We start from the raw sequence: 15,190 nt of genomic DNA on the forward strand, positions 1-15,190 counted from the left end.
TGCTCTGCCTGCCCAGAGAGGCCTCTTTTCATAGCCATAGCTGCTATCTCCTTGACATAGTGGTCAGATAGTTGGTACCATGAAGGGGAGTAGAACCTGGTAAAAGTTTGGTGACTGTGAAGTTTAGGTCCTCTTGCTTTCTTACTACTTTAGCAGGCTGCTTAGAGCCAGAGGCCCTTCAGAGACCAGCCTGTGACCAGGAGCTCTGCCTAAGTCAGACTTTGGTTTAACTGCTGCTCTATCCCAAAACCCTGGGACAGCAGGCACTGAATACATACTGTTAGGAATGAGACAAGTCCTGTGTTTGTCAGGGTGATATATTCTGAATTATTTTTCCATTCTGGGGTTCTCTTTTGTCAAACCCTGAATGGTGTGTGTGTGTGTGTGTGTGTGTGTGTGTGTGTGTGTGTTGGGTGCTACACAGGAGAGAATGAAGTGAAACTCAAAGTGGGAGTTGCTGGTTGAGCTCAGGGAAGTGCTCTGGCTTCCTGCTATCCAATTCCGCTGATTGGGTGGACTTACTAGACCCTTCTAAGTCCCACTCTTGACGCTCTTGACTACTGTTTCACCCAAGGACAGGAGAAGCACCAGATGATCCCGGGACACATGTCCTTCCATAATACCATTCAGCAGCAGAAGGCTTGGGCTGGGGAGGAAGCAGGTAGAAAGGCTAGCCTCCATCTCTATTTCAATCCTCTCTATACACCCAATACACAGCCAAGGGATTTATTTATTGGAAAGACCCCCGATAGGGACCTCTGCTCACCTTTGCCCAGCCTCTCTGTAGCAGTTTAGATGCCTTTTGTTGCAAGTAATGAAATACCCAGTTAAAAGTGTTTTGTACAAAAAAGATATTTAATCATCTCACTTAACAGGAAGTTATAGGTAGTTGGTTCCAGGTTTGCTTTTTTGTAAGTAGTTTTTTTTTTTAATTGTGGTAAAATATACATAACAAAAGTTACCATTTTAACATTTTTTTTTAAAGATTTTTTTTTAAGGATTTTTTATTTTTATATTTATTTATTATTATTTTTAAAAATATATCTTTATTGATTTCAGAGGCAGAGAGAGAAAAGGAGAGGGAGAGAGAGAGATAGAAACATCAATGATGAGAGAGCCATTGATCGAGCCCGCAACCCGGGCATGTGCCCTGACCGGGAATCGAACCCCGATCGCCTGAATCCTAGGTCGACACTCAACCGCTGAGCCACGCCCGGCCAACCATTTTAACATTTTAAGTGTAAAATTCAATAGCATTAAGTACACTCACATTGTTGTGCAACTATTGCCACCATCCATCCACCTTTGGAACCTTTCATCATCCCAGACCGAATCCTGTATCCTTTGAACAATAACTCCCCATTTCTCACTCCTCCAATCTCCTAGTACCCACTATTTTACTTTCTGTCTCTATCAATTTAACTATTCTAGGTACCTCCTATAAGTGGAATCATACAGTATCTGTGTCTGGCTTATTTCACTTAGCGTAATGTTTTCAAGGTTTATTCATATTGTAGCATATATCAGAATTTCATTCCTCTTTAAGACTGAGTGATATTCCATTGGATGCATCTACCGCATTTTGTTTATCCAGTCATCCGCTGATGGACATTTGGGTTGTCTCCATCTTTGGCTATTGCTATGAACATTAATGTACAAATATCTATTTGAGTCTTTGCTTTTGGTTCTTTTGCTATCACTCAGAAACGGAACTGCTGGATCACACAGTCATTCTATGTTTAATTTTTGGAGGAACCATCATGCTGTAAGTGGCAGTACATCTTACATTCTCCCCAGCATTGCACAAGCGTTCCAGTGTCTCCATATCCTCGCAAACACTTGTTATTTTGTTTGTTTGTTTTAATAATGGTGATCCTCATCTATGTGAAGTGGTACCTCATTGTGGTTTTGATATGCATTTCCATAATTATTAGTATATACATGTCCATAGCTATTTCTATGTGTTTTTTGGAGAACTGTCTATTCTTTAAATCCTTTACCCATTTTCGAATAATACTTTTTTTCTCTCTCTCAAGTTGTAGCAATTCTTTATATGGCCTTTATCCTGTTTTCTTATGAGAATTTTATAGTTTTAGTTCTTATGTTTGGTTCTTGAATCTATTTTGAATTAATTTTTGTATATGGTGTAAGGTAAGGGACCGGTGTTACTCTTGTGCTTGCTTAAGTTTATTTCTGGGCTCCTTCTTTTATCCTTTATCTCTTTTTATCCTTTGGCTCCATCAGCTTAAGGGTGTTCAGCGTTTTGCCTCATTGTCACAAAATTGCTGCCTGAGAGCCACATATCATATCCTATAACTATACTCAAAGGCAAGACCCAAGGATGTGTGAGTGTGCGTATGTCTCTATTTTTAAATCAGGACTATTTCCCAGGAGTCCTCTGGCCCCAGCAGGCTCCTCTTAAGCAATGTTTTGCTGAGGCTAGTTTGTATCTGCTTGTGAAAACAGATTATCACATTTCCTAGAATTTTGTGAGCTGGTTGCTAAACACCACTACTCTTTAAATTGCTATGGTGGGAGTATTTATAACATGGAACATGGTGAACCTTACAAATCAGGACTTTTTCCTGTAGGAGACTGGCTTACCAGCACATCCTTGCCTGTAATTCTTCTTAGCAGAACTGGAATGTCTTTGAAATGTCTCAGAGGACAGAGTGCTATGGGCTCAGTGGCAGGATGGCCAGAGCTCTAGCAGTTGACATAGTAATTACAGTAAAGGGTGGGGCACCAGGGCAGGCTTTCTAAGACATACAATGGGGCCTGGTAAGGTCCTGGCTTCAGCAACTTCCTGTGACCACAATGAGGGGCTGTCTTAACACAGAGACTGTGAATAGCCAGTGGACATAAGGCTTGGGTGCTGATGGGAGGGGAGGAGCCCTGTGGGGCTGCAACAGGGGTGAGGGTCCTAGAGGGTAGTAGAAGTGTTCCCTGAAGAAGAGCCAACAAAGGAAGGCCTGGCTTCCTTGGCCAAGAACTCCTTGCTGATCAGGCCATGGATGGCCATGATCTTGAGGAGTCCATGGCGAAACTTTTGGCCAATGAAGGCATAGATGAGAGGATTGAGACAGCTGTGGAAGAAGCCTAGAATCTCGGTGGCATCCAGGGCCCGGCCAATGTCATTTCGGCGTCCACAGGTCTCCTTGATCACCCCTATCCTCATGAGGGTGTCTGCCACCAGGACCAGGTTGTAGGGCAGCCAGCAGAGCAGGAAGACAAGCACGACAGCAAAGATGACCCGCATGGCCCGGTGCTTCTGCCCCATGTGGGCCTGAAACAGCGTGTGCAGGGTGAATCCATAGCAGAACAGCATGACCAGCAGTGGCAGGAGGAAGCCAAAGGTCTGGGGCAGGACCCGCATCACCATACGCCATTTAGTTGTATTGGCACCCATGTCCTCATAGCAGACTGGGCCAGAATTAGGTGGGTGGATGGCCCTACGGAATACAAAGATGGGCAGGGACAGGATCAGGGATAAGGCCCATATGCCTAAGCATATGAACTTGACCCAGTGTCGCTTCTGAGTCAGTGTGCGTGTGGCATGAACAATGGCCAAGTAACGGTCCACGCTGATGCAGGCCAGTAGTAGAATACCACTGTAGAAGTTGACTTCCTTCAGGAGTGAGACCATCTTGCATAGGATTGTGCTATAGATCCAGCCCTTTGCCTTGGAGACAGCCCAGATAGGCAAGGTCATGGCGAAGAGCAGGTCGGCCATGGCCAGGTTGAGCAGGTAGACATCAGTGACGGAGCGGCTGACCCGGCTGTATAAGACGACCAGCATCACTAGGGAGTTTCCCAGCAGGCTCAGCAGGAAGACCAGGACATAGATGATGATCACAGCGTACTTGTTGACATCCAGAGATTCTGGCCAGCATGGGGCAGAGTCTGGCGAAAAGGGCATGTCAGTGTTGTAACTGTAATTGAAGTCATCCCAGGTGTAATTCTCCCAATAAAAGTCTTTTATATTTGAGTCATCCATATCTGTGGCCTAGAGAAGACAGAGGAGTGTTATGGCACAATAAAGCCTCCCCAGATTCCAGCCTTTCTGCCCACAAACCTTGGATAGGATTCTTTGCATTGGCTGTATATTACTTGGAAGTAACTTTCACTTCAGGAAATAGTAGGGGCTCTAACTCTAATGTTATCAGACACATTTACTGATAAATGGTACATTTCATGAAAAGAGTATAGTTCCCTTCAAAGTCAAAGAGAGGCTCTTAGCACTTTTCATGACATTGCCGTCATCCAAATCACTATGGAAACTTCCCTTCGGATAATCTCTACTGAATCTGTTGTCTTGGATGCCTCAGTGGTGAGCATCCCTCACTCTTGAGGCTGAGTTTAATGTCAGAAACATGAGGTGCCGTTCAGTTCTCAATGGGGGGGTTTAAGCCAGCTATCCAATTGGGTTGGACCCCTACAAAAAGATAAGGGTTGACTGTAAAGCTGAGAGATTAATCCCTTTGTCCAACTTTCTGTAAGTTATTTTAAAAGGACTGTTCTAGAAAAACTGACAGCAGTGTAGCATTTCAGGATGCTCGAGCTAGGAGAAAGTTTACTCAGTTAGCGTGTTCCAGCATTGTTCTTTTGGGAGGCAGGAAGCCTTCTCTGGGAGTATTTGTGTAGTTTGAAAAAACATATTAAAAGCCATAAGCAGGTGGCTGACCGATTCTCCAAGTGGGTGGGAATGTAACAGATTATCGTGGGAGCTCTGGGTCGTCCTATTCTGGCATGCATGGGGCCAGAGAAAGCCAGGATGCTTCTAAGATAAATAATAAGGGGCAGCAGGAAGCAGAGAAGGCAGTTGGGGGACATACTATCCTTGTTTTTGTGGTTTCCCAGTCTTGGTGGGGACCCTTCTTGTCCTGCCAGTGCATGCCTTCACCCATTCCTGACTCCCCAGCACACCCAGGTAAACCTGTCTCTGTTGATTCTGCCCTTGTTATGGGATCAGTGGAGAGCTTGTTTCTAGGGGAAGTTGTAGCCTCTCTAAAATATTATTCAAATTTTCAAAGAGGAAATAGACTAAAGTAAACCAGTTACCAAATTAACTTTCTTTTGAACTGCAAAATACCTCGCCAGTATGCTATTTTTTTATCATAAGGTATGAGCATCCTGTGACCATATGAAAGCCTGTAACCCACCTCCAAATGGAACCCAGTGTTAAAGAGGAAAACATAAAAGTCTCAGGAATTACTTCACACTCACTAAGATGCTCATAATAATAATAATAATAAAAGATGGACAATAACAATGTTGAGGAGGGTATGGAGAAACTGAACTCCTCATACATTGCTGGTGGGAATGTAAAATGGTGCAGCTACTTTGGAAAAGTAGCAGCTGTTCAAAAAGTTAAACATGGAGTTAGCATATGATCCAGCAATTCCACTCCTAAATATATACCCAAGAGAAATGAAAATGTACGTCCACATAAAAACTTGCACATGAATGTTCATAGCAGTGTAATAGCCAAAAAGTAGAAACAATCTAACTTCATCAGCTGATAAATAGATAAACAAATGGTGGTATACACACACAATGGAATATTATTCAACCATAAAAAGGAAGGAAATCCTTATACATGCTACAATATGGATAAACCTTGAAAACAGTATTCTAAGTGAAAAAAGCCAGACACAAAACACTTTAGACTGTATGATTCCATGTATGTGAAACATCCAGAATAACCAAATCGGTAGAGACAGAAAGTACATTTTAGTGGCTGCGGGGGGGGGGGGGGGGAGAGGGGGGAAGGGGGGGGCAGGCAGAATGTTAATAAGTGCAAGCACAGGATTTCTTTTCCGGGTGATAAAAGTGTTCTGTATTAGATAGTGATGATGGTTGTATATGTTTGTGCATATACTAAAATTACCGAGTGTACACTGTAAACGGGAGACTTTTATGGTGTATGAATTATATTTCAATTAAAAAAAAGATTAACCAAAGGTGTATAGCCTTGCAAAGCAAATACAAATATTAAAACAACATCATCAACAACAAAACTCCTAGGAAGCTTTTTGCTTTAGCAGAAGAAAGTCTGTTATCACTAATCATTTGTAACAAAGAAGAAAGCTGAGTAGTGTTAAGAGAAATTGGAAAAATAATGCCCCTTTCCCTTAGAGTGATGGAATTCTTAGTCTTCACCTCCCTTAGAAGGTATTACTTTCTCCCCTGAGTGATGGGGGCCAGATAAATTGCCTTCTCAGCACATGGAAACCACAGGTAGAGCAGATTTGATCAGCCCATGAATATAGAAAGATGAGGTGATAAGAATGAGGCCCTCTCTGGCCAGGAGGAAGGGGTGGTAGTGGGAGAGGCAGATAGTTGAGCTGGCTTGGCCAGTGTTGTTGGCAAGACGTGCGAGAAATCACTGGCTCTGTAGTTCTGTGGTCAAGAGCAAGTTTGCTCAGAGGCCCAGGGTCATGAACTTGTGAGGTCAACGGTGGCTCGCCTCTATGAACAGAAGATCAGAGATGTGCTTAAGGGATCAAATGACCTAGGAGAAGACCGACCTTTGAGAGAGGAGGCCGATCACTGATGGGTGCAGAAAGCTTTTGCCTGCAGAGAGAAGACCCCATATCTATGGGCATCAACTGTGAGAAGGCAGGGCTGGGGCAGCGACAGAAACTTTCCTATGGGAAAAGGCAGCAGCGGACAAGCATGATTCACAGATAAGCCCTCATTCTAGACAATCCAGTGCTCAGCTCTGCTGGGGCCAGGCTGCAGGTATATGGGTAAGCTCTACCCCCATGCAAATAAGGGTAGAAGCAGAGAACTCAGAAAAGAGAACCAGGCCACCAGGCCAGGGCAATAACCTCCAGCCACTGGCCAGGTGTGTGTGGGGGGATGGGTGTAGGGGAGTGGAGAGAACGTTTTGTTGTTTGTTTTTTAACCAGTCTCTAGAGGGGAGAAACTAAGGAAAGGACAATAAGAAGATGACACTCTGAGATCTACTTTGTGCCTCCCAGGTGTATGATCTCCCTTGATCGTTACAAATAGATATGATGAAGCTCCTGTTTACCTGTGAGAATACAAACACAGCGAGGCTCAGAAACCAGCCTATGGTCGCAGAGCCTAGAAGTGCTGCAGCCAAAATTCCAACTGTGAATGGCTCTACAGGCTATTTTCAGTCTGCAGACCTGCTTCTTAAAAAAAAAAAAAATCACACCGTTGAGCTTTAGGATCAGAGAAGGCCAAATGCAACTTTCTTCATGCATCCCGAATCCAGTTCCACCTGATACCTGCCTCCTCCACCACGCTCCCTAAGTTCTACCTCAATGAGATGAAAGTTCTGTACCAGACAGTCAGTGCCACGTCTGCCCTTCATCTCAAGATCAGCCCTCTGAGTCTGTTTCCTAAAAGGCCTGGTGATGATGCAAAGGCAATAGGTGATTGGAAGGGTCTGAGGATAATCAGGAAACTGACCATTCAGAACAGACAGGCCCAGCTTGAGGTGGTACCTCTGCCTCTGTCCTGACCATCAAAGCCCTCTAAGAACCACCAAGAGACAGAAGAAAAAGAAAAACATTAAGTGCACTGGAAACATCACTTTTGATGAGATTGTCAACACTGCCTGACAGATATAGCACCGATCTTTAGCCAGAGAACTCTCTGGAACTGTTAAAGATATCCTGGGGATCACCCAGTCTGTGGGCGGCCCTGTTGATGGCTGTTACCCTTATACATCAACAGTGGTGTGGTGGAATGCCCAACTACTTAAGAACTGCAAAGAATCATTTGACAACCAAAAACAAAATTATAGTTCACATATAAAACATATTTGTAAGTTAAATCCTTGAGCTAGCACTAGTCAAGCTGTGTATAGTTTACTGCCATTGTTGAATGTGCTGTGCATTTGCTTTCTTTGCTATTCCTTAAGCCCCGAATGAAAGATACAGCCCTTTCAGGAATGAAAAACCAAACTCCCTTGAACTGGCTGGCCTCTACTGATCACCTGGTCACGTTCTTGGTGTCAGGAGGAGATTCCCTCATCCAGAGAACTTGCCAGCCCCTTAAAGACTCACTGTAGTTCAGAAAAAACATGGATGGGATGATTCTAGTTTATTTCATGAAAATGCTATAGAATGAGGATTTTATAAGATTTCAAACACTTAAGCAATCTTTTTAACAACAAAAAAGTCAGTCATTTTAATACAATTCCAGTATTTTTTCTCTCTATAAATATCCACACACATTAGCATTTAACATATGGGAAGAGGGACTCCACAGTATCTGGTCCTCCCTCACATCCAATTTTGACCCAAGCATGGAGACCTGGTAGAGTTGGGAAGGGAAGGGGGTGGGCATCGAGTTGCCCTAAGTGGTTGTTGGAGAGAGGTGTACGGGAGAGGGCAGAAACTCTCCCTTTAAAGATAGGGTGGTCTAAAGAGAGAGAATGAAGAGAACAAGGGTAGGGAAAGACACCTGGGGTAAATGGAAGCTGGTGTCAAGGGAGACAGAGAACAGAGGTATTCTGAATGGTGGGGAGGGTGAGCATCCCAAGACTTACCAGGATTCTGGGCTTTTCACCTGTAGGACACCTCCAGGAGAGCAGATGTGCCTGACTACAAGGGCGGCGGTGGTGAGAACACAGTAGAGGAAGTGAGTGGTGGATTAGATTGCTTAATTGTGGGGCGGAGTCCCTGAGGGTGTGGGATGCTCTTGATAACTTGAATAATTAATTCCCAGGTCAGCTCTTTGACATTTTATGGACTGGTAAGGTTCATACTGGGAAAGGACCTGTGGCATTTTCTTTCTTTCTTTTTCTTTCTTTCTTTCTTTCTTTCTTTCTTTCTTTCTTTCTTTCTTTCTTTCTTTCTTTCTTTCTTTCTTTCTTTCTTTCTAAAGATATATCATTATTGATTTCAGAGAGAGGAAGGGAGAGGGAGAGATAGAAACATCAATGATGAGAGAGTCATTGATCAGCTGCAGCCCACAACCCGGGCATGACCAGGAATCGAACCTCTAGGATCTCCTGGATCCTAGGTCGATGCTCAACCGCTGAGCCACGCCTGGCTGGGCAGGACCTGTGGCATTTTCTAGCCAATCTTTCTGTTTCACAGATGAGGAAACTGAGGCCCACACAGAGGAAGTGGTTTGCCCAGGACCACACAGATTTCTTCCATCTGTGCCCCGATCTCAGCAGCCTCTGTCCTGTCTGACCCTCTCCACATTCTGGTTGCCTCAGCCTTCCCCTGGTTTACTATCCAGCAGCACTGCCTCTCTTAAGCATCTTTCACACTGAAAGGGGAGCAGCTCATTAAGAGAATGGAGATGGAACTTAAGCTTCTGGAGAGTCTGGTAGCTTTCTTCCTTGGACCTCATGCCTCCTGTCTCTGCCCCACCCACCCCAGCAATCGTCACAGATTCCTTCTCTATGCCACATCCCTTTGAGAACCCCCGCCCCTGAATGGGGGCCCCATTCCACCTCTCCTTGTCTTTCACTTCACTCCCCAAACATCTGCTTTTACCATGAGCCCCTCTTAGGGCATTGCTTTTCTTTCTTGGCTTGTACACTTGGAATTGGGTCTGCCGTAGCTATCAGCTTTGGAGCCAAGACCATGTAATTTGGAAAGAAAGCTTTTTGGTAAAAGTTAAAATCCTACCCAAGGCCTAACACATTTTTGAAAACAGTGTTGAGTGACACTAAGAATATATTTTGTCACATTTGCTATTGATTGCAATTGAAAGGATAAATACAGGCAGAGCAGTGAACACAAACTCACCACTCCCTCCTAAGCCCCAACCTAGCAACCTCAATCCCTCCACCACTCCTTATCCCAGCCTCTCGCCCAGTGAGTGCTCAGAGCCTGTGGCCAACTCACCTAAGCTGCCTACTCCAAGGAGAGAACCTCTGAGTCCAGCTGTTTAGCAAACGTTCTTTGTCCCCTCTCTCTTTCCCGTGTTGGGGAAGAATGTGATGACTCCAGGCTAGGTGATGCTAATGCCAGATAGAGGCTCATTACGCATGGAGAGCAGCAGATGGGAGTGGTAGTTAAGAACTCTGCTGGCTGACCAACTCCGGGCAAGTGACCTTTCCTTTCTGAGTCTCTAAGTTTACTCATCTGTAAAATGAGGCTGAGGATTATGTGAGATATTACCCGAAAAGCACTTAAGACACATATAAAGCATGATGTTTGCATTTATTGTCATGATCATTATTACTGAAATAGTTTGTCAACTAATAGCATGCTGTCTCTCCCGCTACATCCCCAAGCAAGGGAAAGCGGCGAGTCTTCAATGTGCAGTTACCTGGATAACAGCAGTCACACTAGCTGTAGTGTTGAGTGCCTGTGAAGGTCTAGCTTCCGGGAAAAGTGCTTTTCAGAATGTGTATCATTTAAGTTTCAGAACAAAATATACTTTCCGAATGAGGAAACCAAGACTCTAGGAGTTAAGCAACTTACCTAGAATGACGCATATGAATTAGATGTTAAGCAGTTTTTAAGACTTTTTAAAGATTTTTACCTGACCTCAAATCTTGTATTCTGTTCACTGTAACAAGGGGTTGGATCTCAGCCTGAGGTTTCTGAACTCCATTAGGTACCTCTCTTTCCCAGACAATGGAATACCAAAGGCGTAGAAAAGAGAGCCCAAATTTGACATTTCCCAACTGGTTCACTTCTTGATTTTCATTAGGTTGATTTCATTTCCTCTGAGTCCGTTGACGGTGCGCTGAATAGAGAGCCAGCTTCCAATCCTGGTTCTGCTGTTAGTGGCCATGTGAGCTTGGACAAGTCATTGGTCTCTGAGCCTTGATGTGGTTCATTGGAAAATAAGGAGATTGTTCTGGATCTGTACTGCCCAATATGATGGCTACTAGCTACATGTGGTTACTTCAATTGAAATTAATTAAAATAAAAAATTTAGTTTCTTAGCCACATTAGTCACATTTCAAGTGCTCAGTAGCCACACGTGACTAGTAGCTACCATACTGGATAGTGCAGATAGACTATTTCTGTTATTTTCTATAAACAGAAAGTTCTTTGGTACTGGGCTGTCTAGGTGAAGACAGTTATCTTTAGCTCTAAGATTTAGCAATTCATCACCTCAGTTCTTAGGGAGGGGACTCAGACTGAAGTTTCCAAGTCCCTTCCATCAGAAATATGTCCCCAGCATTCCTAAGACTGAACAGCTCACCTACCTGCTGTCGCTGCTACTGCTGCTGTCGTTATTGATGTGGCCTCTGATACTTCCGCTGTGACTCAGGGCTTGGCAGCAGTCAGGGCTGTTGGACAGGAAAAAAAATGAATCGGACTTTATGGGGACACTTCTGAGGCAGAGTTGCCTAGGGGGAAATCCAAGAGGCCCACAAAGGGAGGTGTTCCCACAGAGGAGCAATAAATTCTGTCCTAGGACTCTGGCTCCAGGCCAAGGCTCCACCAGGAGATTCTGTATCAGTGCTCGGATTTTCACACCTGCCTGTCTAGTGGCTTCTGGAGGGAACTGCCAGTCTGAAGGTGGAGGTTTGCCCCAGTCCATCTCTGTTTCTGAGCGTTGTGAACCTGTACCTCCTTCTTTAAAAGGAAGCTGGAGGCAACTCCAGCCCCCAGCTGATAGACTTGCCTGAAACTCGTGCGCACTTGCCCGAACTCGCTTCCTTCCTTCTAGGGTCAGCATGAGAACTGTCCCTCCTTCTCTGTCTGGTGAATTCCTGTACCTGCCTGTGGGACCCACTGCCTCTCACATCCTTGAGGATCCTGCCTCCCGGCACTTTGCCCTTCAACTGCCTTCTTTCCCTTCAGCCCCTGAACTTGCTTATGTCGTTCTCTCCCTTCCTCTGTTCTGGTTTCCTTTTAGCTACTGTTCCCCTGTGCTCTCCTTTTCATAAGGAAACTTCTTGACAAAGCAGCTGTCTCCACTTGGCCAGCTCTTGTTCACTGCTCAACCCACTGCTGCTAGCTTCCTTCCCTCTGCTCTGCTGAGACAGCTTTTGCCAGGGTTACCAATGACCTCCGGGTTACTGAACCCAGCTTTCATATTATAAAAATAAAGCATGCATATTGTCAAGATTATAGGTGATACACAAGCCTATAAAGTAAAACTTGAAAGATTCCCTTCCATCCCTCTCTTCACTCATATTTGCCTTTCCGCAGACGTTCCCCCCTGCACACAAACATGCTTTCTTTCTTTCCTTCCTTAATAAAAATATAACATATTTAACTAGTTATATTTTCTGCACCTTAGCAATGTATCGTGGACCTATTCCACATCAGTACATAGAGATCTATCTCGCTCTTTTTAATGATGACCTATTGGTCCATGGGATGTCTGTATCATGATTTATATAATAATTGTCTATAGATGGACACTTAGCTTCTTGCTAGGAGCATCTTTGGATGTCGGTCTTTGGGAATGTGTCTGAGTGTTTCTGTAGCTTAAGTATAATTTTGCTGGGTCGTATTTGGGAGCATTTAAACTTTTCTTACTTTTTTTTTTTTCAATCCTTACCCAAGGACATGTTCTCTTTTATTGATTTTAGAGAGAGAGGGAGGGAGGAGAGAGAAACATTGATGTAAGAGAGAAACATTGATCTGTTGTTCCCATATGTGCCCCGGGATTGAACCCGAAGCCTTTTGGTGTATGGGATGATTCTCCAGTCAACTGAACCATCCGGTCAGGGCTAGGCATGTTTAAATTTTGATAAACAAGACTGTATGGCCCTTCAAGATGACCGTGCCAGTTTAATCTCCCACCATCAGTTTATAAAAGGACCGGTTACCCTCTCTACTCACACTCTCTCATACTTGCCAATTATGGTAAACCATTTTCTCCCAGCCTACTGTGTGCTTTTAAAATTTATTTATGGTGAAATGCTGACTGTTCAAGTGCTATCTTATTTGACCTCTGCGTCATTTAACCCCACTGATCCCATTCCCCTCTTTCTCCTGAATCTCTCGTGGTTTCATTTGTTGCTTTATGCTCAGTTCACTCCTGAAATTGGATGTTCCCGGGATTATGCCTCTGACCTCTTCTCAACCTGCTCCCCCTAGGCCAGCCCACCTCCCCCCTTGACTTTGGTGATCACCGAGCTCATCAGTGTCTCTCATACCTATAGTTCCCAACTTCTCTTCTAAGCTCTCTCCTAAGCCCCAACTGTTACATGCACTGACCGCATGAAGTCTCCCCTGAGGTTCCCCAGCTGCTGCAAATTCCCACGGGCTTCTCCTCCAGAGCACCCCTCATCCACGCAGCTGAGCGAGCAGGACCCGCGCCTCTCACGCTCCCTTCACACTCCCCTCCCTCTTCCTCTCTACAGAAGATCTCTCCTTGACATCTCGCTTGGTTATCTCCTCCTCACCACCTTCCCTGACCGTGTTAGGCAACACTTCACTCTCGCTTGCCCAAGCTGCTGCAGCAGTGGAGCCATAGCTGTGGATTCCAAGAGCTGGGCTGCCTGAGTTAGGATCCCAGCAATGTCACTTACTGGCTGTAGACCTTGGGCACGTTATTTAATCTCAGTAGGTCTCAGTTTCATCAACTGCAGCAGGAGGATAATGGGGGCACCCACTGTCATGTGGCTTACACGAGTCTAGGTGTGTGAAGCGCTTAGAATGGTGCTTGGCAGTGTCGGCTGTGGCTGCTGCTGTGCTGTTACTGCTGCTAGTCTCCTAAGTGCTCTCTGCCTCCAGCCTCTCCCCACAATTCATCCTACACTCTGCTACCAGATCGACCTCCCTAAAGTGCGAATTTGATCACACTCTTTTTCTCTTACGACCATTCAAGGACCCCCATTATCCTCAGCATCAAACTCCTGACCCATGTACCTTGTGTCCCTCCCTGCGTCTGACCTCTGTGTACTTCTCCAGTCTCATTTCAGGCCACGCCCCCTTGAACCCTTAACTTCAGCCACAGGGAACCTCTTGCACTTCCCCTAGGAACTGCTCTGCTTCCTCCTCAGGGCCTGCCATACATTTCTGTCCCCCTGCACACTCTTTCCTACCCTCTCCCTCTGGTCCAACTCTCCCTTTCCTTTCAAATTCAGCCCAGGAGGTACCTCTATCATGTCTTCAGTTACAGGGCTCTGTAATTCTCTGCTTGACTGTTTCCTACTCCCCACTGTGAGGTTTGTGAAATCAGGTGTATGGTGGATATATATAACCTCTGTATCCCCAAACCAATCAGTGTTTGGCATATCCTAGGTGTATAATACAATTTTCTTGAGCACTGAATGAATTGACAAAGTGGGGAAACTGATGTATGCTGGAACTTCTGAGTGACATCTAATTAAAGAAATAATTATAGCCCAAATTTTCCAGGGCACCCTCAGCCTGTGAGCACAACGAAGTCGTGTCAATAGCAGTAATCCAAATTGCACTGGCTCAGACCCATGTGCTTGTACTGGGCTTCATCCCCCTGTAAAGTGCTCCCCAGGAACTTGGAGGAGTCTGTTGGGGGCATTTCCTACATGCTTCTCTGGATGCTACTGTGCAGATACGTGCTCTGGAGTCACTGCTGAAGTTCTGGTCCCCTCGCAGTGCCATGCTCTGGGGAGGTCTTCTGCCAGAGTATCCCCAAGGTCTAATGAGCTTTCCCAGTGTACTTGTGGAGCTCTTGTGCTCTCCAGTAGACTTGGTGGGAACCCTCTGGGGAGTAGTGGTAAGCTGGAGACTGGTCCCCAGCATTGCCCTCCATCCCTCCCAACCAGGGGACTTCTCCCCCATTCTCGGCCCCTGATTTCCTCCTGATGAGTTCTTGTCCAGGAGCATCTTGTTTCCTCTTTGAACATAGGCTTCTGCAAGGTCCCCTCTCCCCCATCAGTTCATCAGGCAGGTCTGAAGTCCATGCTAGGGTTGCTACGAGAATATGATGTTCTCAGCTAGAGCAAGAAACCCACCCTAATAAAGTACCTGAGCAAGTCTGACCTCCAGGAGGCACTGCTGCCCTTTCAGGTGGGTGGATTTTTTTGTCCTGATTGCTCTGGGAGTCCCAGCTCTGCCACCCACCCCACGCCCCTGCTCCCTCCATTCCCTGCCCCCTCACCTTGTTGCTGACACTGCTAAGGAGAAGTTGTCACCAACTCTTCAGGGCAGGAACTGCTGTTGCAAAACTCTTGCTCCATGAGATGGCAACGGGATGCAACTCTAGGTGGCCCTGACCCCAGGAGGCAGTCCACAGGCTCTGGTCAGGCCACAGAGTTGCCCAACCGTTGCAGAGGCTGTGGCAGTCATGT

The 15,190-nt window shown here is 45.5% G+C and overlaps 1 protein-coding gene across 4 annotated transcripts; it reads right to left on the reverse strand.

Moving 5' to 3' along the window:
- Positions 1-1,124: 1,124 nt before the first annotated feature.
- On the reverse strand, positions 1,125-15,016 carry LOC308559603 (C-X-C chemokine receptor type 2-like). 4 transcript variants are annotated; one of them, XM_081142509.1, is made up of 3 exons: positions 15,001-15,016; positions 11,162-11,245; positions 1,125-4,006 (listed from the first exon to the last, which is right to left on the reverse strand). In XM_081142509.1, exon 3 carries the CDS (start codon positions 3,995-3,997, stop codon positions 2,924-2,926), a length of 1,074 nt encoding a protein of 357 aa, XP_080998635.1. In that variant the 5' UTR covers positions 3,998-4,006; positions 11,162-11,245; positions 15,001-15,016; the 3' UTR covers positions 1,125-2,923. The 4 variants fall into 4 exon arrangements, with proteins under 4 accessions (XP_080998635.1, XP_080998633.1, XP_080998634.1 ...); XM_081142507.1 differs by lacking the exon at positions 15,001-15,016 and adding an exon at positions 11,436-11,519; XM_081142508.1 differs by lacking the exons at positions 11,162-11,245; positions 15,001-15,016 and adding an exon at positions 8,528-8,585.
- Positions 15,017-15,190: the final 174 nt, after the last annotated feature.

The sequence above is a fragment of the Miniopterus schreibersii genome, assembly GCF_964146895.1.
Source record: "Miniopterus schreibersii genome assembly, chromosome: 7".
Taxonomy (NCBI): domain Eukaryota; kingdom Metazoa; phylum Chordata; class Mammalia; order Chiroptera; family Miniopteridae; genus Miniopterus; species Miniopterus schreibersii.

Excerpts from the sequence above, each read along its gene's own strand:
- LOC308559603 (XM_081142509.1), bottom strand. The coding sequence starts at position 3,997 with ATGGATGACTCAAATATAAAAGACTTTTATTGGGAGAATTACACCTGG.